The 27,565-nt window shown below is 39.9% G+C and overlaps 1 protein-coding gene across 1 annotated transcript; it reads left to right on the top strand.

Annotated features, from left to right (window-relative positions):
• The first annotated feature begins 618 nt into the window (after positions 1-618).
• Positions 619-27,396, top strand: LOC136423419 (uncharacterized). Its single transcript, XM_066411560.1, has 15 exons — positions 619-823; positions 12,728-12,889; positions 13,908-14,042; positions 15,562-15,684; positions 17,392-17,431; positions 20,292-20,332; positions 20,562-20,723; positions 21,229-21,360; positions 21,923-22,045; positions 22,565-22,602; positions 25,157-25,176; positions 25,385-25,536; positions 25,721-25,855; positions 26,502-26,624; positions 26,954-27,396. Exons 2-15 carry the CDS (start codon positions 12,740-12,742, stop codon positions 26,993-26,995), a joined length of 1,416 nt encoding a protein of 471 aa, XP_066267657.1. The 5' UTR covers positions 619-823; positions 12,728-12,739; the 3' UTR covers positions 26,996-27,396.
• Positions 27,397-27,565: the final 169 nt, after the last annotated feature.

Consider the following 27,565-nt stretch of genomic DNA (forward strand, 5'->3'; position numbering starts at 1 on the left):
AGAGCTCGGCGGGCTGAACAGTTTACTCCTCTGGGCCTTCCAAATGAAAGTCGGAATCAATAACGCCAGCAAAAAAATCCCCCCTGGAGTCTAAAGGGATTGCTACGTTAACCATTGGTGCTAGAGATATGTAAACCTTGATATGCACATGTAGTATCGTTAAGCTCAGCGTTTTGTCAGACTATCATATGTTGGAAGTACTCGAAGCTAGTGAGGTGTGATATCTTGAACCTTTAGGGGAGAAAATTCACGATGTAAGTGAATAGGCGTTGATGGCTGGCATCAGAGTGTAGCGACGTGTAATCTGTAATAGAAAAAAAAAGCATACCGCTGCGTCGGCAAGATTGAAACGTTATTGGCTGCCTCATCCGATAGGGTTATAAAGTTGTGGGGATTTTTCTTCAGGGATTGGGAGTGACAGAATGTGAGGCTTAGTATAAATCGTAGGAAAACCCCGCAATGCAGCCATGATTATGTTAATATACGGCCAGCAATGACTCCCAAAGGAACACGCTGGGCAATTTTCAGGGGGGAACCCAGGAGGTGATGATTTGACCAACGCCGATTCATTGGATGTATGTGGTATCGACAATTTGTGTCGTCTGCTGCAATGGACCACGTGACCGGCATGATTGACCCGTGGCGGTACCAGCCTGTTCACCTGTCAGTTGTAGCAACCGCGCGCCAAAAACCGGGCAACCGACTAACCCCCGCCTTACGTACGCCGCGCAAGAATATTCTCCGCACGTGCCGACTTCTCAGCTGCTACGAAACGCCTGCACGAGACTATCTGCAACTACCCGTCGTCTTAGAAACAAGATAGGTAAGTGCTTTCTTTTTTTAGGTACTAGTGTACATATATAACGCCTGCTGTTCCCATTGCCATTCGTACTGTGATGGGACAGGTAGAAGATTACAGAGGGGCGGGGATACCTGGCGATTGGTCCAAGTGGGGATTGCTGTAACAGGGTCAAAAGAAAATATATCGTCCCACAGCTTTCCCCATAGTCAGCTCGCAGCATAAACCATCGATTTCCGATAAACCCAGGCGTCTCCCTCCCCAATAGACAACGTTTTCCACTTTCGTTGCAGTTATTGTGGTGCTTTGGTAATGCCGCGATATTCCGGCGGCATTCAGTGTTCAGCCGCATTTAATTTACCCCCATCTGCAAGCAATAAAAAAACGCAGATCATTGTACCCTCGTTGTGCAAATGTGACGACAGAACGAGAAAAACATACACTACTGGTATCTGTCCGTTGCTCTTTTTGTCCTCGGGCTTATTATGTAATGAATGTTGAGGGAATACATTCGAGTTTCCAGGGTAGGTGCATCAATAATTTAAAGGGGGCACGAGTGTTGAAAGGGTGGGGTCATGTTCCTGCGTGTCTTTGAGTATCTGCAATGCGGTACGAAAGTGTAGCGTCAAGCTTTTCTAGTATGCAAAACTTCTTTGACAAGGCTTAAGCCACCGTAAAAAAAGGGATAGGGGAATACCATGAGGGGAGGGGGGCTTTTACAGGATCCGGTTCTACTAGTAGTCGGTGGTTGGGAGAGACAGGACACGCCTTAATCCAGACGTATACTGGACAAAAGGGAGAAGCTTTAGGAAAAGTACCATGTCCCAAATGGTAGCCGACGAGCCTCTTACGCTAAGCTACCTTGCTGCTCGCGCACTCACAATGCTATAACCTGAAATACATGCAGCGTATACGAAATGAGTCCTTTTGTTTGCTGTCTTCATAAAAACTATTCTACACATCTTAACACATGTACAGTACTGCTTTGTTGTGACACAGGTCCGTCACAACAGTGGCGTGAAGTGTTGTTAGCTAATACGTTGACATATGTAGGGTACATGCAGGTAAACACAACATAGCTTGTCCAGGACTTAAAGAGCTCGTCTTACATTGTTTGACATCACGTGTGATTGTAAGGAACGACAAAAGCACGATGTTTTTTTATAAACACGGGTAATTGTATTAGAATGTAAGGCATGATAATCAATCGATAGCGTAAACAGTTGAAAAATCTCTTCAAAATACCAAACATATTTTCATGTATGGGGACACAAAGTATAGTACAAGGATTTGATCAAGAAATGTCAGGAATATGAAATGGCCTACTTCTGTACGTAACTTTTGCTACGTTATAATGTGGTAATACAGTGACATACTGAACCAAATAAATGAGGATATCTAAGGGTTTACAATACTTCGTAGTCAGCAAAAAATGAACTTTCTTGTATGTGAAAAGAAGTCACAAAGTTTTTCTAGCGTCTAATTTAATTTCTGGATAAAGTTAGTAGCACTATGAGAATGTAGAACTTATAGTTATCAAATCATTATCAAGGAAAAAGCAAACCTAAGAACGGCGTTAAATTGAATTGAGCAAAAATGCGGAATAAGACTAGAACGAACTCGGAAAATGAAGATATGGGTGATGCTTATATTTCTAACCGAGGTCATTATCTCTCATGGTATCGATTTAAAGGAAGTATAACCAATATTACCTCTAGGAGAAAATGGTATTGTTATTATACAGAACAACAATAATAGATGATCTTTGACGGCAAAAGCGGCCCCTATACCACATCTAGCAAATTTTCCAGTCACTGACGAAAGGTGCTATCTGAAACGTGTGATCGTTTCCAAAATCTATCCAGTTGCTTGAGTGACTGTTTTCTTGCGTATCGAATTTTGTGCATTTTGAACAGCTGCAGATAATAGATACAGTTACAGTATCAGCGGGGGTGGGCGACGAGTCATCGATCTCCACTCAAACATTATAAGCACACAACGGAAAAATGGGTCAACCGGGAGATATGCAAGATGCAATATTTATTAGCCAGTGTTATTAGCTTTGCGAGGCCCTAGATGGCAATAATGATTTGAATAGAGGGCGTGTGCCTTACCCTATTCGCGCGAGGGCGTGATGCGCAAATAGTAATGGCTTTGCGAACAAACATACACAACAAAAAGCAATTCAGCAGTAATACGAACATCAATAATCTTAAGCAGCTGCATGAAAAGACAAATATGGATTTTTCTCAGCCCACACACAAAATGTTATTGGAGCGTCCCTGTAATCACCACCTTGCCTCTGCTTCAACGATTCGTCCCCCTGTATCCCCCAATACCAATACCTCCCACCGCACCTCCCTCACATACGCAATGCGGTAACAGGTTGCTGTCGCAGTGCTGTCGAGTTTAATCCTCATTGGTTGATTGAAAACTGATTAATAAAGCCGTGTAGATGCCATTGTCTTGACTTCACCGGTAAATCGAGCCCACGGCGAGGCAAGTTCTCACTTTTCCCTTCCAAAGGCAGACCAACTCTTGCAAGTTGCAGGTATGAAACACCCCGTTTTTTGCTTTAAGTCGTAAAGCAGCAGTTTCGTATTCGCATTGATTCTATTACCATATATTCTATTCTATTCTATTCTATTCTATTCTATACTATTAATTTTCTATACAGTTATCACATTGTATCAAGGTAATTGTAGCTTCAGCTGAAGAGAAGTCATTACTATATGATTTGTTTACTTCAGCCGATGGTTTTTGATGAGCCGTTTGCTCCCGAGACAGATCGGTGTAAATTAGTGATATATTCCCAGATGAATAGGAGGCAGATGATTTTTCTTCATGCCTCAGCGAACTGGTGGATCAATCATCTTCTATCTGTCCTGGTACGTTCTCCTTCTGTTTCTAATAACATAAAGACATCAGGCATTGTCAGGAGTGTTGTAAAGCTGTGGTAGCCGGGTTGTTACAGTTTTATGTGGTCCGTAAATGTTGTATTTTTTACTACAGTATAGCGACGATGAAACTAGAGATACATGTAACGTTATACAATATAACACAAGCCACAGTATTATGGGATGTGATAACCACAAAAGCTACGTAACACCAGATTCCATGTTTTACGAAGGAGCTATGTTGTATATGACGTCAGCTCATAGGCAAAGCTCTTTGAGAACAGTTAAAGATAGTTTCGATCTGTTCTGGTGACAAACATTTTCTTTTATGTTGATATTATGCTCATGAATGTTGATGTAGCGAAGGAATGTATCGGTCGATACTTCAGGGGAATATTATGGGATAGCATGAGACAGGCAGAGTCGTCTGAAAAACAGCTTTGTTCAGCAATATTTCTGTTTGGCTGAGTTGCCGGGTGATTGGATCTAACGCTTTGCAATGGTAATCTGAACCTCACCCTGAACAATTCTAATGATAATCCATCCCATTTTCTGCCGTTGTTAACAAGACAGCTAACATTTCGTTCTGGGCTCTTTTGTGAGAGAGACAACGAAAAAAACATCAGTTGCTTGGTTGCATAAGCTTCGTCTTTGGAATATAGTCTAAGCTGGGTTGTACTATTGCAATTTCTTTCAGTATGTTACTATTGTCCGTTGAAGTATGTTTTGTAATGAATGTATGTATTATTCATAACAACCTCTGCTGAGGAAAATGTCATGCTAAACATCAAACACACTCTATAATTGGACGCTATTCTACTGTCTTTGATCTCCAAATAAACTTGTTCTCGAGATACCACTACTGGGCTTAGCAAGATTGTTTTATAAATGCTTATTACTGGTTATACATGCTAGAAACAACCAATATCACGAACCAAATTGTTTTTTTTCTGTTCTTAGGGATTCGAAGCAAATTTAGCAATGGAGTCTTAAATACCGAGTAGAACTTTAGACAGATTGGGTGTATTCGGGCGGTTAAGATTAGACCGCGGTGCAATTCAGATCGAATAGTGGAATACGAAGAAACCATTTCTAAAATTGAATTACAAAATTTGCAGGAGACGTGCTACATGCCTACATTTCCTAACTTTAATGCCCTTTCCCTGTAAATTACACCGCTTTATATTTCTATAATGCCCAATTAGATGGCAGGGCATAAAGATGAACCCCCGTTGCGTCGATGCATGGGAAATTTTCATATTGCGATTTTCCATTTGCTCTATTTGAAGGCTGGATATGGACCATGCATTTACAAGTTGAATCAAATACGTTGTTGTACAATTCACTTGGTTTTCCGCGTACCATTTTACTTAAACGTAAATACATAGTTCTACATCTGCATATATATCGTGCAGTGTTGTATTGCCGATTTACAGAATATGTCAAACAAAATTTTAAAAAAATCTTCTTGTCACATTCTGTTGTAAACATTTCGAGTTTGTTGTTGGGGGGAGAGGGGGTTAGTGTCCGATTGACAGTAAACAAAAAGGTCAAACTAATTATGTTGTCAAGAAATATTATAGACAACATGCTGATCTGCCAGTTGATAATGGCTAATTGGCAGCACTTAGTGGAAGGACAGCAGATGGACGCTTTATATCTACTGTATGTGCCCGAAAAAACTAGGCTATTTTTTTATCATTCTGGTTTGAAACGATGAGCTTTGTAAATCTAAGTTCGCACCACTATTAAAAATCAAACGAATAAAACGATGTACTCCAAATCCTATGCAGTTTCTCTTATAGATAAGGAAGCAAATGCATCCAAAATCAAAACCGCTTTCTCCTGTGTTAAGCATATCCAGTATATGTAACTATTGCTTTTCTTAATTTTCTTCTAGACCACCAGCGTCGTCTGCTGAGCACATAGAGGGTCTCGTATTTCTATCGGACACACTTTTTGCATAGCATCGAAACTGAAGCCGGTGCATGCAAAACTATTCAACCATTATTTGCCGCTCAGGAGATAGTATGCAAACCAACGTAACTATTTTCGTGCATTTCTCATACGCGTAAGGACGTCGACTTATTTAGAAGATAGCGGTGATGAACCCGAATATTTTAGTAATCCAGAGCTTTGACTTTGGTTCCTGGATACCAGACCCCCGATCTGTATAATATCTATCGCGCGGGGTCTTACTCAGATCGGTGGGCATGTTGTAAAATTTCCTTGGGGGCTTGTTGGCCCTAGAGCCAAGGAGTTGGCCTGTGTGGGCCTCGAAACAGCCTGGCATCCAGGCTAGAGCCTTTGGCGAACGCGATTGCTTATGCGTGTCCATACAATATCGTTATGCATGCAATGATAAGAACCGTTCTATTCCACTACGAATATCATGTCCTTCAAGAGATGTACAAAGGCATCTGTCTTGGGAAATAACGACAGTTGTCGAGACCCGAAGCTTTAGATAATTTCGCGATGCATATCTTGATCTTTGACATTTCACTCACCCGCCCCAACAGACCTTTTCATTGCGCGACTACAAAGAAAGGCCAGGTGTTTTATCGCAGCCAGGTGTAATACCTTCACCAGGACAAAGGCACGTAGATACGTGCCAAGATACGATCAGCGCGTATCGACATTTCTCTGTGATACCCAAGAGACATGTGGTGATTTTTACAAGGGGATAAAGATATTCACGTCAGGCGCGGTGGGCTGTGTCTGAAAAGGCAGAAGGCCTAAGTCACGAAGTGCGTAGAATATAAACTAGTCGTTGGATTCGTCCCATGAGAATGATGTGTTATACAATTGTATTTTTCTTGTATTGTTATTTTATATCATATTGATTTGATTTCATCTATTTCATTCTTATCCTATCATATTTTTTATTTCTATTTTACGGTGATATCATATTTTGTCACATTAGAGTGATGTGTTACAAGGCTATGTTTTTATCTTAAGGTGATATGGCCATATTCACATGTACACACTTGTTGTGAATTAATGACTCGAACATAAAATACAAGTCAATACAAACATGTATGTCATCATTAATGAGCTCAATATTGCCGTATTGTTCAAAATATGTCAATAGAATAAATGGTGGAATCATTACGATTATGCAAATATATGAGTTAAAATAAATACAACTTTTATATGTTATTGTCTGTGTATTATGTATACTAATGATCTATAAAACATACATACCGAGATGGAATAAAACTAGAGTAACATTAGACTGAATGATGCACTGAAATGCATTTTAAAGGCATGTCAAGGAGATTCTTCGTGTTTTATGCAATGAATAATGAGCGAAACTATCGGGAACTTTGTAATTACTTTGGTGAATCATAGCTGGGGCATCAAGGTGTTTGACGGTGGATTCATCGCTCATAAATTCCCTCTCCGTCCGCAATTTTTACTGCAGTCTTGAGGACTTTGGGTGTTGACAGAATATTTTGTCATCTTTTTTGTTTTATCATTGTAGCTCCTTTTTGAGTTTATTATTTCCTGGTAATCTATTTGTGTTTCTAAGTTTATTTTTGTTCATCGTAATTCTGACTTCCTTGTTTAGCATTTCCCTTGCCCCAATTTTTCGTGTAGGCAAAAGTCATATGTAGTTTTCTAAAAGTGCCCACTACAGCCCGAGAATGAAGGTTTCGAAAGGAATCTATAGATAATGGTTTCAAAGTTACTTCATTTGTTGTTAAAGACAAGACTAATAGATTCACATATTTTCAAAGGATTCATCTGATGCAAGGTAAATCCGAAATCTCCCCGCCTTTCAGCCACGCTATTTCAATTTTACTTTCAACACCTGCACTTGCCGTTTGGTACTTACGTCATTGTTACCATGGTGACAGGTGATGGACAATTTAATTAAGACGTGAAAACGCGGCCCTTGTTTTCTGTGGCGTATTGAAAGGCAGACAAGTAGGGATGATTGGTTGTGTGTTCCACTTCATAAAATCACTTTAATTGAAAAGCAATCACTTACGATAATCATCAAAGTTTTCAAATGAGATGGAGAGATGATGAGCTGTCTTTTTAATCTCGAGTTACGAAATGAATTATGAAATGTCAATAGGCGTGGCGCTAACTTCAACAACAACAAAATCAGAAAGTGCACGTGTGAAGGAATCGTAAAGAAAGCTAGAAGCATGTAGAATACTGTAAGTACACGATATGTTCAAAAGACGGGTTAGGAACTTTCAGGAAATTTCCGTGTGGCCCTGGAGAATACTTTCTGACGCTTATGTCCAAATAAACTTTCATATTTCACACGTACTTACTTCCATTTTTACAAACATAAACATGTTTGCATTTTAGAAAAGTTTTCAGCATATGGGAGGAGGGTATGGTAGTTGAACACACACCACTGTCAGGTGACTAGCCCCCTGCTGTAGTGATTGCACAAGGTTGCGTGGCCCAGGGGGTATTGAATTGGAGATGGTCGTCGCCCTATGCACCATCTGGTATGGGAAGGGTGTTTAATTTTTTTCACTTTTCAATGCCAGCCATGAGCTTTTGGTAAGCACCATATGGACAACATGATGGATGCGCTTCTGAAAAGCAACACACGCTGAAAGTGACACCGTACGACTCCCACCTTCAACCCGTTAGCTGCATGGGCCCACGGCACAATCTAAATGGAAATGTTGGCAAGCCTCCCTTTGACGCTGCGCTTTCGCAGGCCGATATAACGAGTTTATAGGCCTTTACTATTGTGATGGGCATACCACGGCCACGACTGGGGCGTTTCAGTTTGTGAATATACGTGATATCGCACCCACTAAACGCCGCATTCTGAAATTAGCAGTAGATGCCATGCAAGCTGTTGCTAGTTTCCAAACCCTTTTTGCCCTAACTACATATTCCGTATGGTGCCGGGTTTTTCAGCCGCCATGCCCGGGAGTTGAAATCCAATTCATCTGTGTTTGCAAAGCACATCAGGCAAGATAACGACATTAGTATGGCCAATTTGCCCTCAAATCACAGGAGATACATTTTTAAAAGCGAGAAATTGCAACTATCATAAGAAACTAGCCATGATGCTGGTATCGAAAATGGTATAAAAGCGTTTTTGATTTACTGAACATTTTAAAGATTTGGCTCTATGTATTTCAGTGAGTAATACAACTAATGGCATCCGTTCCGAATCATTTGCCAAATGTGTCAGGAATTAAGTATTCCACGTTCGTACATTTAGCTAACAATGCAGCATATTTTTCCTTTTAAGTCACAATTTCCGTTATAGCTAATAAGTTTATTGCAAAGTCCTGCCCGAAGGCTAATTTCAAATTACATAGATAAAAGAACAGGGTACAAAATAGGTAGAAAAGCGGCTAAACTAGATTATAAAGAAAAGTAATAGTCTATAACTAATGAAGGGTTTGACTTCTCCTTTGTTATATAAAGCCACACTTCCAAAAAGTTTGAAACCATACTGGAAATCATATTGCTACAAAGAAGCTGCAAAATGAGCAAATGTAGGCCGTAAATGGCACTGAATATAGGGAACCGGATGAACAAAAGTCTTCAAAAGTCAAAGATGTGAAATAACAAAAATAATGAATTTATTGTTTGGTACACCATGTTCTGCAAGTTCAGTCATTTGTTCAACCTCCCTGACCACTTAGATGTCGTAAATGAAGGCAACATTTTGCCAAATGTTTTTCTCGCACACGTGCATCAATTTTGGGGTGTCCAGATCTGCAGAGATTATCCACATATTCAAATCTGTATGAATTGGTTAGATCGTTTCTTATGCGATCAACTTTGACTTCATGAAAAATACTTAATACACAACAAGAAAAGTGCACGGATTACTTCATGCAAGGCAATTACACCCGTGATTTAAGCCGATTTCGATGTCTGTGCAATTTTTTCGAATAATTCAAGCCACACCCAAATAATGGAAAGTAATGATTTGATTGCGCTTCATGTAGTCTGAACGTCTAGGTGCTCATTTTCTCTTATCCAACATCAAGATGCATTTAGCTCAATGTGGTGAATGTATAAGAAGAAGAAGAAAAGAAGAATGAATGTATAATCTTAATCTTTGCTGTCATAGATATCTATACAAACGGGTGATTTTTGATACAAACTCGAAACAAATTTCAATGAGTGGCTGATGCATGAAGATAATTCATTACTAACGCACCTGTTTTAAATACACAAAAACATCTATTATTTATTCAGATGAATATGTGCAATCAGTAAAGTACCCTCTAGTGTACTGTATGCAGGTAACTTGAAAGAAGGCAATGCAAATAGAATAAAGGGCATACATAATAATGATTATATTGATTATTCGGGTTACCAATCAGAATCCCCTGGTGATTAACAAAGCCATAGAAAGAGCTCATCTCAGATTCGCAGAGGCGGCGAACATTTATGTTGCTGTCAAAGTGTTCTAGAAATCTCATCAGCTTACAAATACGCTTTGATGTAATAGAAAAGTATACCAAGAATGTAGGAAAAAGACACACGAACGTAAGCTCACCACGAACGACTTACACTCAGACATGCCCGTAACGTTTATAAGGTTAAAGGTATAGGATATGCTTGCACGCTACAAAATGTCATCCGTGGAATAAATGCATGTACGGTTCTGTATATAACGCCATTAACACACCCCTGGCGTCACCCCCCCCCCCAATGGCTCAGATAAATATCAGGAGTCATGCAACAGAGCTATTTAGAAAGTATCGTTATTACAGTATCTGAAAGTTATGAATGGAAAATGTCACGCATTGCCGGAGAAAAGCACACAGAAGCTATATTTCTGGAACATTCAGTGTGTCCCTTTTTTCTTGGTGCAAGACCAATTACCTAATCGCCGTTACGACATAATAATTGAAGCCTTTTAAATCGCCAGCTCTGTTCATACGGGCTGTCGCTTCGGGGGCAAGGGTTGAAAAAGTTTACCTAATGTCTTTACGGCAAATTGAGCATAAAATAAGTGTTCATGTTTCGCATTTCATATTCCTAAACTCATTTCAGAAGGATTTTAGCCACATGTCCATACATGATGACACATCGTCGTATTCTAATGAGATTTCAAGACACCAGCAATATCTTAGAATGCCCCCTGAACCCCAAATTACCTGCGAATTCGCGCACCAAGTATGAAAAAGCACCCCGAGGACCATCCGTAAGGAAATGAGGTGCACATTAGGAGATATCATTTTGTCGGAGGACATCGGAGCAGTAGAAATCCGAGATCCTTTCAAGATAGGGTCTTAAGATTTTTAGATACTTCTTCTGTTTCATTAGAAAACTAAACTTTGTACTAAAAATTGTTTTCCACAACATTTTAAACTATTCTATTGGACAGAAATAAGTTGAACAGTTTGAATTCAGGGTGTCAACTTTGGTGCCGGTGGCTCTTTGCGACATCTTATGTAGGGACTGGGAAATAGAGTTCGAAAGTAGCTCAAACCGAAACATTGTATCGAGACGGCGATTAAAAGCATCATAATTTACAATTGCAAATGAAGAGATCGAAAGAAAAGCACAGAGAAACAAAACATCAGGCATGTTCTGAAAAACCAACAACATCGATCTGTCTTCCTGTAATCTCTCCTAATCAACCTCTCACTACTCTCTTGGGATGATCCGTCACAGCGGCCTTTTATTACCTTTTATGGTAATCGCTTCAAAGAACGGACGTTGCTAGAATTATCCAAAAATTGTTGGCTTCAAAGTACTTATTTAACCGTAAGAGAGGCCGGAAGGCCACGACACCATTTTGCCTATTAGTAAAGCATTCCAAGAAATGAAATCAAAAATGTTTAAACTGTTACAAGTAACAAAGTTTGCAATAATATCACCGACTTAATCGAGTTATTTGTAAGTTCCAACATTACATCTCTATTAGAAATAGAGTAGTAACGATGTTGACAACATTATTATCGCTGCAGCGACTTTTCACAACGTTGATACAGTGATGAATATGCTCGTTAGACCGAAGTCAAGCCAGTCGCCTGTAATCTGCACACATCTCGTCGTACATTATTGATGCTCCGATGCATAATGTGCAGCAATAAGGCTCTACGTATACTGTGATAGAAAGTGGTTGAACTTTGCGACGTACGTGTGATTCGAACTCCACAGTGAACGAAGCATTTCGCGATTGAAGCAATGTGTAGTTATATCACGGCCGACCATTTCAATCATTTCGTAACTTGCTAATAAAAGACTCATGTGTCATTGCGAATTCTGTAGTACTGTTTTTAGATTTTTCTTTAATTCGAACTGATATTTTACAGCTACATTCTTAACCATAATGGCCGGTGTTTTATTTTGCTGACATTACTCCTTTATCTCATTTTCTATTTGTACTGCTCTATGTTAGTATCGGCTGCTTTAGTTCACACACAAAGATACAATCTTAGAAACAATATAAATAGAATAACTTTACGAATTTGTCAAATCAAATCCAGTGACAGCAAATTTTGCTGCTAATGTATTTCCTGCACGTTGGTAATCTATCTATCGGTATTTGGATTCATGAGCTACGTAATGAACTTAACTATGGTTATCGTTCCGTTAACACGTTCAAATTTGATTACCATGGCAGAATGAAATACAGCACACTGACGGAGGGAGATGCCAAGAAGCTCCATTCAGGAGATGTTTACGTTTTGTTCAGGACACTTTGAATGGTCAATCCTTTGTATCTATTTCTGTATGGGCAAAGCAGTCATCTTTAACTGCGGTGAAGCATGATATTTTCTTTATCTAGCTAGTTGTGGTACAGTGTGCTTCGCTACATGAAGCCCCAAACGCCAAGATACCTGTAATCTTCTTGATGAGTGTTGGATTCCACGCCTGAGACTAAGCCCGAAGCTTCCCGTTGTGTATTGGGCACTTTACGTCACCATCCGAAATGACGAAGGCAACCCCTCATATATGCCCGAGTCAGGTTCGAACCTACACCCTCTAGATACAAAAAATTTGATCCATATTTAAGCAGTAGTGTACTTGTGTTGCTTACCAAAGTTTTAAATTTTTTGTGTCATCCTCTTAGGGATAGACAACCATGGCTGACCAACTGACAGAGGAGCAGATCGCTGAGTTCAAGGAGGCCTTCTCCTTGTTCGACAAAGATGGGGATGGTGTCATCACTACAAAGGAGCTGGGAACTGTCATGAGATCGCTGGGTCAGAATCCAACTGAAGCCGAACTTCAGGTATGTTTTTCTATTCTAAATCTGATATGAATGGGGTTTAAATAGTAACGCTCGAATCATTTGACAGATCATGACAATTGTGTTGAGACAATAATGCTTGATTATGTTGACGTTGCTCTGACAAATATGCATGAATAAGAGTGCCATACCAATATTCCGAGCGCCTTGCTGTTTATAATATACACAATATGCGACTACTCAATGGATGTCAATGGATGTATCATTGGTGTTTTTGAATATTGCAAGATAGTCGTCTGAATATGACGTGGCACCAAATTTTTAATGACCAACTCCTGATTTATCGAGGAACAAAATTCGCACCCGTTTGCTAGATGCCGGTCTCAAAGCTTCGAGGGATTTATTATAAACGCGATCTCGAAGTTAACAATAGATGATTTTCTTTGTAATAATCGGTAAAGCACCGGGTACCCATAGCCGAACAAGGCCTCGCGACTTTCCCCCAACCATGGTTGGGAGTGGTTAGGGGCTCGTTCGGGAGTAAGCCATGTACTGGTTGGGAAATGGTTGGGAGATGGTTGGCGCCTTATGAAAGATATGCATGTCCTACAACTGGTCAGACTGCTTGGTTAGCTAGTAGTCGGGGGCCATGGTCGGCTATGTGTAACCGGGGCTTGAATAGTCTTATTGTTAATGTATGTCGTGTTGACATTTTCTATACATTTATATGTTTGCATCACGTTTTACGAGAAATCATGAAAACGTACTTTGCATTTGTTTACTACTATGTTTATTTGCATCAGCTTGTTTACTTTAATTTCCGTACATGTCATGTATCTTTCGTACATGATTAATGCTGCCCTGTTTTTTTTACGCATTCTTAATATTGTTTTCAGGCCTTCATCTTTGGGTCGTTAACGCAGCCCCTTTTCTGTGTTAAAACTGATTGAATGCATTTTTTGTTGTTTTCTTTCTTTCTTTCTTTGAAGGCCGGCTCGTCGGTACATCCCACATGTCCAACGCGCATCCTGTGCTGTAAAACTAACTGTTCCCTCCACAGGACATGATTAACGAGGTTGATGCAGACGGCAACGGCACCATAGATTTTCCAGAATTCCTTACTATGATGGCGAAGAAGATGAAGGAGACAGATACAGAAGAGGAGCTTAGGGAGGCGTTTAGAGTTTTTGATAAGGTCGGTGAAGGACGTTCTATCCATTCTCTATCTAAGACGTTATTGAAGACATGGCCTTTATCTTTTCAGATACAATTAGACGCATCGATTTGGAGATGGCATCAACATTCAGTTTTCCATGTCCGTCAGCTGTAATCATTTCAGGGGAGACATGGCCAGTCAATGGTACGAGCAAGCTCACTCTTCTACACATAGGCCCGATTTACACACAAGTTTTTGAAGTCATCTTGGGGCTGTGTGTGAGGAGCTTTGGGCTGCTCAAGTGGAGTTTTCCTACTAGAAAACGCTACTTGAGTTGCCTAGGTTGCTCCTTGCACAGTCCCGAGTCGACTCGTGTGTAAATCGGGCCATAGAGTCGAGGTTTTACAGATTAACTACAAAAGGCATTATCAGCAGGTGGTGCCCAGGTGCTACTGTGGGGAAGACAGACAGTAAGTATCGATGGGAATTGGTTTATCGGAGGACTAACCCACACCACCCGTCTCTGATTCTTGAACGGTAGGATATGATCAATGAAGTCGACACGGACGGAAACGGAACCATAGACTTTACCGAATTCCTCACAATGATGGCGAAAAAGATGAAAGAACATGATGACGAAGAGGAACTAAGGGAGGCCTTCTTAGTTTTCGACAAGGTGAGGTTATATTGGGCAGCGACTAATGTCTTATGAACTTACGTCACACTTGGTATAGGATATGGTAAACGAGGTAGACGCGGACGGAAATGGAACCATAGACTTCCCAGAATTCCTCACCATGATGGCTAATAAGATGAAGGACACGGACCAGGCCAAAGAGCTGAGTGAGGCGTTTAAAGTGTTCGACAAGGTATTTTATTACTGTATGTTACATAGTCGCAATCAACGAGAACACAAGGGATGAAAGGTGCCTAACGTAGAGTGGTGTACTGGTACGGTAAGGTTCTGATGCCTTGTCAAGTTTTGTAACCTTTTTACAACATATGTCACATGCACATGTACATGTATTCCGCATCTGGGCTATTGGGTGGCTATCATGTCTTTGACCTTCTTTCTAACATTCACCACGAACATATTCTACTGCAGAATGTCTTCAGTCTAACATCTCCTGGAAGTATCTCTCCACGGTTCTCCACTTTGCCTGACAACCCTGGGTGTCTATTCTTCCTCAACTTACTCTGAAAGTAACTGGAGACATTATGAATGAAGATACAAAACCAACACTTATGCGAATTGCGACCTACTCAAATTCTCTGCTGACGGAATGGACTCGTGTACTGCTACTTCCGAGACATGCCAGTAACATGTGATCCCCCCGTCTCTAAGTCCTTTCTGTAAGACGCAATACTCAGTGTTCGTTTTGTAAAGTTTACTCTTCATTCATCATGTCATTTACCAACACAGTTGAGCTTCAATTTTAAGGAAACCGGAACCATGATGTTCTGTCACACTGTTACAACAATGCAATGTAGCTGTCGCTGATATAGTGTTTGGAAATGTGCCCCTCCCTATCTGCCCCCCTCCCCATCCCACATACAGGATGGCAACGGCTACATCAGCGCCGCGGAGCTGCGTCACGTGATGACCAACCTGGGAGAGAAGCTGACAGATGAAGAGGTGGATGAGATGATCCGAGAGGCTGACATCGACGGAGATGGCCAGGTTAGTGTTAGTTTGAACATCTCGGTGCCGGGGATCTTTTCTGTAGTTTGGGATGAAATGGGGTTATGGTGGCCCATGTTATAGTATCTTAAAGTACATGTATTGTTGTATCTGTAATTACATAAGTCTAGCATCGTCAACACAGTTTATCATAACCTAGTCTATATATGTAGATTGAAAGAGTGAAGGATAGTCTATTAGATACTAAACTGAAGCAAGGAAGAAAACATACTAACATAAACTCCTTCGCACACATACACACAGAGGAAGACCTGGACAGTTTTATAGGCTGCATGGATGCATCTTTTTGGGGATACAAAACTATAATTTTCAATTTTCAATGATTTCAGTGCACTACATTTCAATCTATTTTTAACCCTACTGTTATGAATCTGCATATGCAGTTTCGTAATTTTTCTTACAATCAAAAACTAATCCTCATTATATGGTGAAGGTGAAGGGAGTCGTTTATATTATAAAAAAGCATGAAATTTCGATTACGTTTTGTAGCTACCATTGCCATTCTGTATCTCAGCTTTGCTTGTAATATTCGGCTTCAACTCAATGCCTGCCATTTGCACTGATCATGAGGCCTTCAAACAATGGGCCACACCACTAAATCTCACGACTGTTTTCTATTCTAATTTTCCTATAGGTCAACTACGAAGAGTTCGTAACGATGATGACTCCAAGCTAGAAAATGGTGACGTAATAGAGGATGAAAGGGTGTATGAAATGGCATAATAACAGTGCTTGTAGAAATATGACACATTTGGTTATCTCAGAAGTACTAGCAGAAAGTCAATGAAGCGTATTGGGCCCAAGCAATGCATATTTTTTTGAATCTTACTATTCCCTAGATTTTCGTCTGCGGATAAAGCATGAAGTTGCAAAATAACACATTGCCTAAGCTTGCCTAACTTGCCATGGTCTCAACACCATTGTTTTAGACTGTTTTTGTCTCCTTCGTAAAGCAGTTATCAAGATCCTTATATCTTATCCGATTGATATAAGATTTTTCAGGCTTATTTCTCTCCTCTGGCTCATTTTTCTCCACAAAATGCGTTTTCCATTTTTTTTAAATATTTGTAATCATTTGGGGGGGGGGGGGTTAGAAGTCAGAGAAGTCAGAGAAAAACAACAGATTTTGCACAGTTTAATGCCTTGCTCCACAATGTATGTGCCAAAAAGTAAATTTAAAGTTGACAAATAAACAACCATGCACATGCCTTGACCATAGACTATGTCGAAGCTATACAGCAATCGGCAATTCAATATTCTTTTGGGGCATATGCAACCAGATAAAATGTAATTGATAGCATCTCTGACAAGTGGCAAGCAGAATGCTGATATCAAAAACAAAGTTGATTCTATAAATCGTCCCTGGAGACTGAAAAAATTCCAATAAATTTATTCATAGTTTCTTGTCCTTTCTGTTACGGAGTTCAGATAGATGACCATGGTATCTTTTTTGTTAATCTTAACCAGCGTCCTTTATTACTAACAATTATTCAAAGTCTTTTTGTGGAGAGGCTTAAGGTTCTCCTGTGTATGTCTACAGTAAGCATCATATTGTGAATTTTGTATTTCTTCTTACTCTTTCATTCCTATCTAATGCTCTTTTCTTACTCTTTCATTCCTCAAGTACATACGCGATGTTCAAGAATAGTTCTCATCGGCGACGTTCTATTCTGTTTTCTTCTGCAGGTCAACTACGAGGAGTTCGTGAGGATGATGACTTCCAAATAAAGCCGCCGCCTACCTTTCAGCCATCTCACCTTTCTTAAGTAGGAATGGGGTATCTCTGCCGCCATCTTGTTTCCCAGCATGCAACAGCAGCTCTGAGTTGTGAAGTTGTGTCGATCAGCCATCTTGCATTTCCCTGTTGTCGGCCTGTTTTAAATGATTAAGGAAAGTTCTCGAATGCGACTTTAGGTTGGCTTTAATTGCGTCTACATGCCTACCACTGTCATGTTGTTGGAATCATTTCTAAAGAGTGTACATTGAGATTGGGAGTTCGAAACAAATGCACCGCAGTGGCTATGCTGATAACTGAAGGGCTACGTTCTGTACAGTCGAGATGCTACCAGTAGGTGTTAGTAACAGGGAGCTGCGATGCATATTGGGAAGCAACAACGGGAGAATGTCTGTTCATTGTGTAGGATGTCGCTGACGGTTTCTACGTAATGTATTTTCCACCCATTTTTGCAAGTGTTAAAGTCGCGAGACTTTCTTCACCGATTAAGCAAGATATGAAAAACACCGTGGATAAGCAATAGGGACAGTTACACAATCGAGTTTCATGTACCAAGTTTGAGTTTTGTTATAACTTATACTATTCTTTGTCTATGAAAACAACATTCACAGAAAGGATACATTTTCAGGGTGGACTTGTAAGAAGCCCAACAACCCCTTTCTTACACCGTGTATGAACATTTGCCATCTGAATAAATGGCTCACAAAGAGTAACTCGGCAAGAGAACTTGATTTGGCAACTAGCTTCTCTGTGGGGATGGACCACGTTTCACTTACTGTACTTTTTGACTACACTCTATAATGTATATAACCTCACTTTCATACTTCAAAGAACTTGAACCCTGTACTACTATGGTAAATGATAATAAAAGGCATGACCGAGCACTTGTTGAGTTAGAAGTAAACTTTAGGCAGCACTAGGAACGTTTTGTACATTACGGGAACTGTTGGTGTGATATGTTATATACCCCAACACTTTCCAGAGGGACTGGATTACACAAAGTTGACAAGGAAGACGATACTGTCCATATTACTACAAGGGTAGTGACACGACATGTCGGATGTCTTTACAAACTTAAGATTATATAGAATTACTGAGACATATATGAAGGTTGCAAGGTCTTCTCCAGACGTGATATTTCTACGATGCAAGCATGGCTGTCCTTCAGGCAATAAGATAAACACGTAGCGATAGAAGTAGTGATATTTACCTTTTAAGCAATCGAGCGAGTCGATCCTTTCTAAAAGCACCAAGGATGGGTTTGAATATGAATGTGTAACTTGTAAGCAGTGGGAGAAATGTTTAGATGGGAATAATTTTGATTGACACACGATGAATGCATGATAGTAGTGCATGACGTTAATGATAGGGCAATAGCTAAACATTGTATGACTTGACCAGTAAGGATAGCTTTTCATACCTTGACAATAAATAAGATTAACTCTGAAACCTCTGGCTGTTTACGTGTCTCTTTTTGTGATATGTAAATTAGTGTTTGAAGTTTTCTTCACTAATGTCTATTTCCTTATAAGTTTCGCTTTTACGCCATACACATGATAAACATTCAAATAAAATAAGAATCATATGTCATGTAGACAATAGCTGTGTGACCAAACGAAGAAAAATTTAACGGCCACATCAGCAATAGGCGTTAGGATATACGCTTCAGCGAGCAAAGCCAGATAGACGCTGGGAAACTGCAAAATTACCTACATACACATCATTAGTAAAATGAATAGAATATGCCTCAACAGGAAATGATCCACCTGTAAGGAAAGACCACAAACTGAAAAGGCACAAAATCAAAACCAGGCAGATTTCGAATGAACGACTCGAAGAAGGCTTATTAGGATGCTAGCTATAGTTTCCAAGTGACAGTAATACAATGGTAAGGTTGGTAAGCGGTACAAGAGCCAGACATTTTCCAGACCATGGATGAATGACAAACAAGCATGAGGAAATACTAGCCAATGGGTTACTAAGTTCATTCAGGTTACGTCCAAGGAATAGTCCTTATCGCCACTTTTAGTGTTGTTAAATGTGTGTATTCAGACAAGCCATTGCTCAATTCAACCGAGGCTTTTTTGCTTGTATCATCATAGCGCCTAGGGTTATGTACGTGTTTGTACGGTGTGTGTCTTTGATAAATTTGTAACGTAGCCAGTAACTCGATTGCCTGCTAATCTGGAGTATTACGCCGGAGGGCTATCCTAGCGGTTGCCATGGGAGATGCAGACATAGACAACTTACAGCAGCACTAAAGGATACTGGCACTTACTGAGCAAAGAAGCATCAAGTTCACCCAAGGTGCCAGCAAGGAAACCCGTGAACGAAATTGAAACGAAGGTATTGGATCTTGTAGGCTTTTGTGAGCATTAGTGTTGGTTACTGTTCTGTGTCTGCAAACAAAACACTACTTTGTACAAGTTGTTAGACCACTTGTATACAACAGCACCACCATTTTGTTTACTATAGTATAATCATTATCATTTGGGAAAAGAAGTGAGAAATTTCACCGCTTTTTGGTACGCTAGGTATTACTATTAGGATGTACATGTATTTCATTTATCTATTTTATTCAAATGTGGCTGTTGTATTTTAGAAGGGTACAATAAACCTTGGTACAATTATTTTTCATTCTTATTGTTGAAGGTATATTACATGCCTAGTTGTTTTCGTTGACTGGCGCATCATCAGAAGATCTGATGATACTCAGCTGTAAAGAGTTTACATCAATGATATTATAGCTATATATAGCTAGGGACCTCCTTGGTTTCATCATTGGTAAGCTTCTAATGAATCGTATATTATATATTGGTTACTCTCTTTTGTATTCACCTCTGACCTCTAGTCCATCATCATCATCATCGTCATTCTTCCGGATTTACTCCGGTGAGATACAATCAATAAAGTTTTAAATAAGTCCATAATCAATAATATATATCTATATCTATGGATGTTTATTTTTGTGATGTGGAATATGATTGTTTGTTTGAACTCTTGAAGACTACTAAAGGGTATAAAAAGAAAGGAAACAAACAATATAACCGTAATCATTGTTACTCTAGTTACTCTAGTACACCTGAAATTGTTCGTTCACTCATCTTCTTTCTCCTGGAAGTTCAAACTGGCCATGGCAGACAACCTGACGGAGGAACAGGTTGCAGAGATAAGGCAGGCCTTCTCTTTGTTCGACACAGACGGGAAGGGCTGCATCACCACTGGAGACCTCGGAACTGTCATGGCGTCTCTTGGTCAGAACCCAACTGCGGCTGAGATACGTGTATGACCTTTATCCATTACCTGATCTGCATAGTTATAACAAAAGTTAACGAAGAAGGCGACAGTAGTCGTTGAAGACTTGGCCCGTGTAAACCTTAGTGTTGGAAGAAAGTTTAGTATTGTACTATGACTACTTCGAACACAAGATGAGGTTCCATGACAGTGAACAAAGTTGTTGGCACACAAGCAAGAGACAGTTGCCTGTCAACGTTTCCTTCTGCTACTTCCATAGGGAAATATGACATTGTTGTACAATTTTCCACACGTATAATTTTTATCAGTAAAGCTACATGACCTTTTACATATAATGATATACCGCATTATACATCATCCGAATTATATATATATCCCTATAACTTTTGTATTCCGAATAGATGCAAGGAAAAAGGTGAACTACAAAATAAACAGACAGTACTACGGCATACATGATTGTTGAGCAGAGGACGTTTTGTCCAGGAGGTGCCATTTTCAAGCACTTTTATGAGGCTACGTTACTTCTCCTGCAGGCTATGGTGAAAGAGGCTGACGCGGACGGAAATGGAACCATAGACTTCCCAGAATTCCTCACTATGATGGCGCGAAAAATGGAGACCGACGCAGACGAAGAGTTGAAGGAAGCGTTCCGAGTGTTTGACAGGGTATTGCGTCATCAAACACTTTCTCAGGGACGAACAGTCACCACAAAATGTGGTATACATAGACTATCCATTGGCAAGCAGATGTTGGAGCTAGGGAAAGATTGTGACTTTCTTCTGATTGTCTCGGACACAACAAGCCAAAATGATGTCACAATATCTTCCTTTCAAACCTCTGCTTGAAGATTTCAATTCATAGTGCTGTATCGAGGTCAGATATAAGTTTTCCCATTTAGACTTGGCATACTGTATGTCTATTTGCTGTCCTTAAAATTTGGATATACTTCTAATCGTTGCTAATAATTGTAATATTAGATGTCAGTTCTGCCGTGTCAAGTTACAGCTACGAGCAATCTGGTGATAATGTCAATGTATGCAGTAAGTGAAGCTACTCCATGACACAGCTTCAATAAGCAGTCTTCGCAAATGACAGAATTCAGATGCTTTCTAAAAATTGCGAAACTATCTCAACCTATGCAGATTGCACAGCATTGAATGGCAGTTTTCATTGATGATGGAATTCAGACACTTTCTGAAGAATGCGAAACTTTCTCCATGTATTCAGAATGGTGACGGTTTCATCAGTATGGCGGAGTTGCGTTACGTCATGATCAACCTGGGGGAGAAGCTGACAGATGAGGAGATGGAGGAGATGATGAGGGAGGCTGACGTTGACAAAGATGGACGGGTAAGGACCATGTGACGTCTCTGCGTCAGTTATTCTAGACAATCAGCTACATTTTTATTCTTTTTAAATGTTGGTGGAAAGAGTATAAAATATTCTTGCTGTTGAAATATCATCAACAAAATACCGATATCTTGATGTTAAGTCTCTATATCGTTATTTCTAGACAATCAGCTGCATGGATGTTTGAAGACCTTTGAAAAATATTGGTGGAGAGAGTATTGGATTACTATTTGTGCTATCAAAAAATCCACAACATACCGATCATGCACCGCTTAATAAGAAATAAAAGTAGGAATTTAGATACTTAATGCTGGCCTCCTAATCAACACATAAATAAAGAGACTATTTTGTGACATAGGCAATGAAAGATCTATATCTAGGCACGCCATCAACATGTATTCTTTTTGGCTGTGATCAGGTCATAAATGGATTCTGTGTCTTAGTTCCATTTCTATAACGATCACATCTGCGATATATCAAAGGACGTACCAAAATTTAAAACTCCAACTCTCTCCATAGCTCAACTACGATGAGTTTGTGACAGTGATGAATGCGAAGTAGGCATCGAAACAACGACAAGTTCACAGCCATTGGTTCTGCCAGCTGTGCCGCCATCTTGTTCCCAGAATGCAACACCGGTGCAGGACGTCGACGATGTTGTGTTGTACTTGTATATGCACCATAGCGTATTGCCGGTCTAGCGTTTTAACTTCGAATTCCTCCGTACCTTCTTCAGTATTGTTATTATCTGTACCTTGAATGGTTAACAACATCCCTTAATGTATTTTCCTGATCAAAGTTCAGAATCTGTCCGTAAGTTTTAAGTTTTTGCACCGTTATATACTTTAGTTCTTTGTGCTGGTAGCAAATACATGTAATTAAAAGAAATATGAACGACTCGCAGAAGAATATTAGCTATTGGTGACAGTAATATGATGGTAACGTTGGTACACACTACATGAGACAAACAGTTCCAGACCGTGATTGATGTAGGAATGACAAACACGCTTGTAGTCGTAGACATACTAGCCAATGAGTTACTAAGTTTAGCCTAGTTAAGGACAAGGATCAGTCCATACCACAACTTGCAGTGTTGCTCCGTGGGTGAATTCAGACAATCCATTGCTCAATACAACAATTGTAAAGTGGAATGTGCGTTTACTAGATATACTAGTATAATAATTATCAACTGGGAAAAGAAATGAGAAATTTCACCACTTTCGGTAAGGTATTACTGCTGGGACGTTTGTCTTTTATTCGTTTATTCTAAGCAAATGTGATTGTTATATTTTGGAACGGTACAATTAACTGGCCGACTGATAAACCTTGGTACAATTAGTTGTATTCTTTTTGCTGTAGATACATTACATGCCCACGGTTGTTTTCATTGAATGTTGTACTATCAGAATCTGATCATGATGATACTCAGCTGTAAGCATTGAGGTTATAGGGACTTCCTTGGTTTCAGTGTAAGCTTCTTATGAATCGTATACCTCTAAATCAATACCATAACTTTTGTATTCACCTCTGACGTCTAGTCCGTAACCTTTTAGATATATCTATGGATGTAGATTTCTGTAAGACTACGTATACCTAGAACTCTGGAAGACTAGTAAAGAAAGGAAATGAATATCATGACCATAAAGGTGTTTATGTTGCATCTGTGCATGTTACTCCTGAAATTGTTCGTTCACTAATTTTGTTTCTCCTCGAAGTTCAAACTAGTCATGACAGACAACCTGACGGAGGAACAAGTTGCGGAGATAAAGAAGGCATTCTCTTTGTTCAACAAAGACGGGAAAGGTTGCGTCAGCACTGGGGACCATGGAGATGTCATGAGATCGCTCTGTCAGAACCCAACTGCGGCTGAGATACGTGTATGACCTTTATCCATTACTTGATATAGTTAAGGTTAGTTCACACAAGTTCACAGCCATCATTGGTTCTGCCATTTGCGCCGCCATCTTGTTCCCAGAATGCAACACCGGTGCAGGACGTTGACGATGTTGTTGTAGTGACGTTGTACTGATATGATAGATTGATATATAGATACCACAACTTATATTGCTTTTCTAGCACTCCGTCCGTATCTACTTCAGTAGCGGTATCATCTGTAGCTTGAGTGGCTATTATAAACAACAATTTTCCTCTGATCAAAATTCAGATTCTGTTCGTATGCTTTACGTTTTTGCACCGTGATATGCTTTAGATTTGAATGTTACGTTTCAATGTATGAATAAAGGGTCTCATCAATCATAGAGAATAGAAAATGTTGTACTGTCCACTTTTGTCTAAGTGATACACTGCATGAATTAATTATGTGTCCTGTCACTTTACTTCTACAGTCGAGTAATTCACTTTAGGAGCGGCAAACGGAATGGATCATGTGCTAGCGCTATTCCATCCATAAAAGTGCCATATCATGCACATAATCTAAGGCAGTATTCGCTATTGAGTCACTTACAAAGACTGACCCCTGACCTTCAGTCAGTGGCATTTGTAATCATAGTAACCACGACAGCGCAGGTATTCACTGAGCCAGAGCGGTCCCCGGAGAGCATAATATATACTCAAGACTACCAACGTGTTATCCTTTAGAATATTTAAGCCTCCACGTTTTAGAGTTTTGACCAAGAGATACTCTGAAGGACAACTGAAACAAAGGTACCTTATAGTTTTGTCTTGTGGGGATTGAAGGATTAATCAGGTGCGTTAGTGTTAGTTGCTACGGTAAACAGAGTACTGCTGTGTGCGTAATTTGTACAACTTGCAAGACCGGTTTTCTCTGTCGCGTTACCACCACCATTTTGTTTGTCAGAGAAACAACGAGAAATGAATTAAATTGCTATCAATGACATTCAGATTTTGTCACTTTGGCAAGAAAAGAATAACATGGCCCCGATGATGGTCTGATATTATTACTCGTTATAATTGTTAGCTAAATGTATGCAGTCACAAGGTTTAGGAGAGGTCTGCCCGGTAGAATACATCGTTGGATGATTTGTAGTTTTCTTTAGTAAACTTAAGTCTAAGTCAGAGCAATCAGGATTATTCAAGCTCCTCGGTCAGAGCTGTACAACATTTTGCTATTTCTATTTTTACATCCTTCAGATGCAGAGCAAGCATGGAATGTAAACGCTCATTACCCGACTTTGAAATATGACAAATCCATTCTTCAGGGGGAGGGGCACGGGGTAGGGGTCAGAAATTTCACAGAAAATTATTGATGAGACAAGTGGCAGCATCATTCATTAGAAATTTGCATGATTACTGCAAGCACGAATTTTGCATCAGGACAGTAGTAATTTTGTTTATATACCCTTCCCTTTACCTACATAGACATGGCTGACCAACTGACAGAGGAGCAGATCGCTGAGTTCAAGGAAGCCTTCTCCTTGTTCGACAAAGATGGGGACGGTACCATCACCACAAAGGAGCTGGGAACTGTCATGAGGTCGTTGGGTCAGAACCCAACCGAAGCTGAACTTCAGGTACGTTATTTAAAAGCTACACCTTAAATTTCCAGACCTCGAAAACGGTGTACCCAACATACAAATACAGACTATTAGAAAATCTTGAAGTTGCAATAAAATCTGTCTTCTGTAATGTACATGTATTATGAAACTGTGGGTTTTATATAAACCGAGACAACCATCCCAACATGCCAATTTGCAGGATATGATAAACGAGGTAGACGCGGACGGAAACGGAACCATAGACTTTCCAGAATTCCTCACCATGATGGCCCGGAAGATGAAGGACACCGACTCGGAAGAAGAGATTCGTGAAGCATTTCGGGTGTTCGATAAGGTACTGGTGTTATTTTGAAAGTTTATCGGTCTATCTGAGCCTGAAAAAAATCTCCAACCAACACATTAGAGGTCGCGCTTGCGAACTCGTGTTTTTGTAGTTCTTTCTTTAGGATGCAATATTCAACATATGATTCTCAAATAAGATATACCTTTTCCAGGGCTGTAAATGTAAGTCCTGACATGCCAGCTTCCTTCCGTTACGTTCAAAGTTGCCATTATACTTAACAAAGGGATTAAAGTTTTGATTAAAAGCTCTTTCAATTGCAATTCTGTTGTTTTAACACGTCTCACACTAGCAGATAGCATTCCAGTCATTTATCTCTTTTAACTCAGTCTGAAATGTTCCGGTTTTTCTCTGACACAGCTGATGATGTAGCACTCTACTATCATAATTCCGCCAAGCAGGGTATACATAATTCCACCACCCTGAAAATATACGTCCAAATAGATCTCCAAACCAACATCCCCAAGTATAATGCACTCCTTTATATCAAAACTTTGCATACCTCGGGGTTGATGCACTAGAGAGACTCTCAAGACCATTGTTTTTCACAAGTGGCGGATTTATGTAACCCAACGGATTAATGTTAATGCAGGTTAACATTCTCAAATTGTCTAACACTTTCCCTGCCGAAATTATACAGGATGGCAACGGGTTCATCAGCGCCGCGGAGCTGCGTCACGTGATGACCAACCTGGGAGAGAAGCTGACAGATGAAGAGGTGGATGAGATGGTCCGAGAGGCTGACATCGACGGAGATGGTCAGGTTAGATCCCTGCAGCACTCTCTGCTTTCTGTCACTTCACGGAGTGATTTTATACAGTACTATACAGAACACCAAGAAAGTGCGGCAAATATATTAACAATACGATCATCCTAAACTATCACGCAACTAACGTTAGATGTGGTAAAATATTTGAAATTAGGGACTCAGGAATGGCAGAAAGTCATTGTTTATCTTTTCTTAGTGTTTATGATATACTTTTGCATACGGAGAATAGGAATCATAAAGGTCTCGGTGAACCTGTATCTTTTCATAGATGTGTATCTGAGGAAAGGAAAATTACCGATGTTGTCTGTTTGTTTCCTGTGCAGGTCAACTACGAAGAGTTCGTGGAGATGATGACTTCAAAATAAAGCAGCCAACCTGATCACCAGCTCTTCCGTATCTTAGAATTAGTGTGGTGAATGCGAAGTAGGCATCGAGGCAACGACAAGATCACAGCCATTGGTTCTGCCAGTTGTGCCGCCATCTTGTTCTCAGAATTCAACACCGGTGCAGGAGGTTGACGATGTTGTTGTACTGGTAACTGGTATACACAATGTATAACGTTATGTGTACCACAACGTATATTGCTTTTCTAGCGTAGTAACCTCGTCTGTAACTTCTTCACCTCAGTATCGCTATTATCAATTTTCCTCTGATCAAAATTCAGATACTGTTCGTATGTTTTACGTTTTTGCACCGTGATATGCTTTAGATTTGAATGTTACGTTTCAATGTATGAATAAAAGGTCTCATCATAGAGAATAGAAAATGTTGTACTGTCTACTTTTGTCTAAGTGATACACTGCATGAATTAATTATGTGTCCTGTCACTTTACTTCTACAGTCGAGTAATTCACTTTAGAAGCGGCCAACGGAATAGATCATGTGCTATTCAATGCCTAAAAGTGCCATAACATGCGGATAATTAAAGGCTGTAT

The sequence above is a fragment of the Branchiostoma lanceolatum genome, chromosome 17, assembly GCF_035083965.1.
Source record: "Branchiostoma lanceolatum isolate klBraLanc5 chromosome 17, klBraLanc5.hap2, whole genome shotgun sequence".
Taxonomy (NCBI): Eukaryota; Metazoa; Chordata; class Leptocardii; order Amphioxiformes; family Branchiostomatidae; genus Branchiostoma; species Branchiostoma lanceolatum.

What these genes read in the sequence shown, in the direction of transcription:
- LOC136423419 (XM_066411560.1), top strand. Translation starts at nt 12,740, where the DNA reads ATGGCTGACCAACTGACAGAGGAGCAGATCGCTGAGTTCAAGGAGGCC. An exon ending in GTGACAGTGATGAATGCGAA is followed by an intron (nt 22,603 to 25,156) that starts GTAGGCATCGAA and finishes TACATCCTTCAG; the next exon opens with ATGCAGAGCAAGCATGGAAT. An exon ending in CATTTCGGGTGTTCGATAAG is followed by an intron (nt 25,856 to 26,501) that starts GTACTGGTGTTA and finishes GAAATTATACAG; the next exon opens with GATGGCAACGGGTTCATCAG.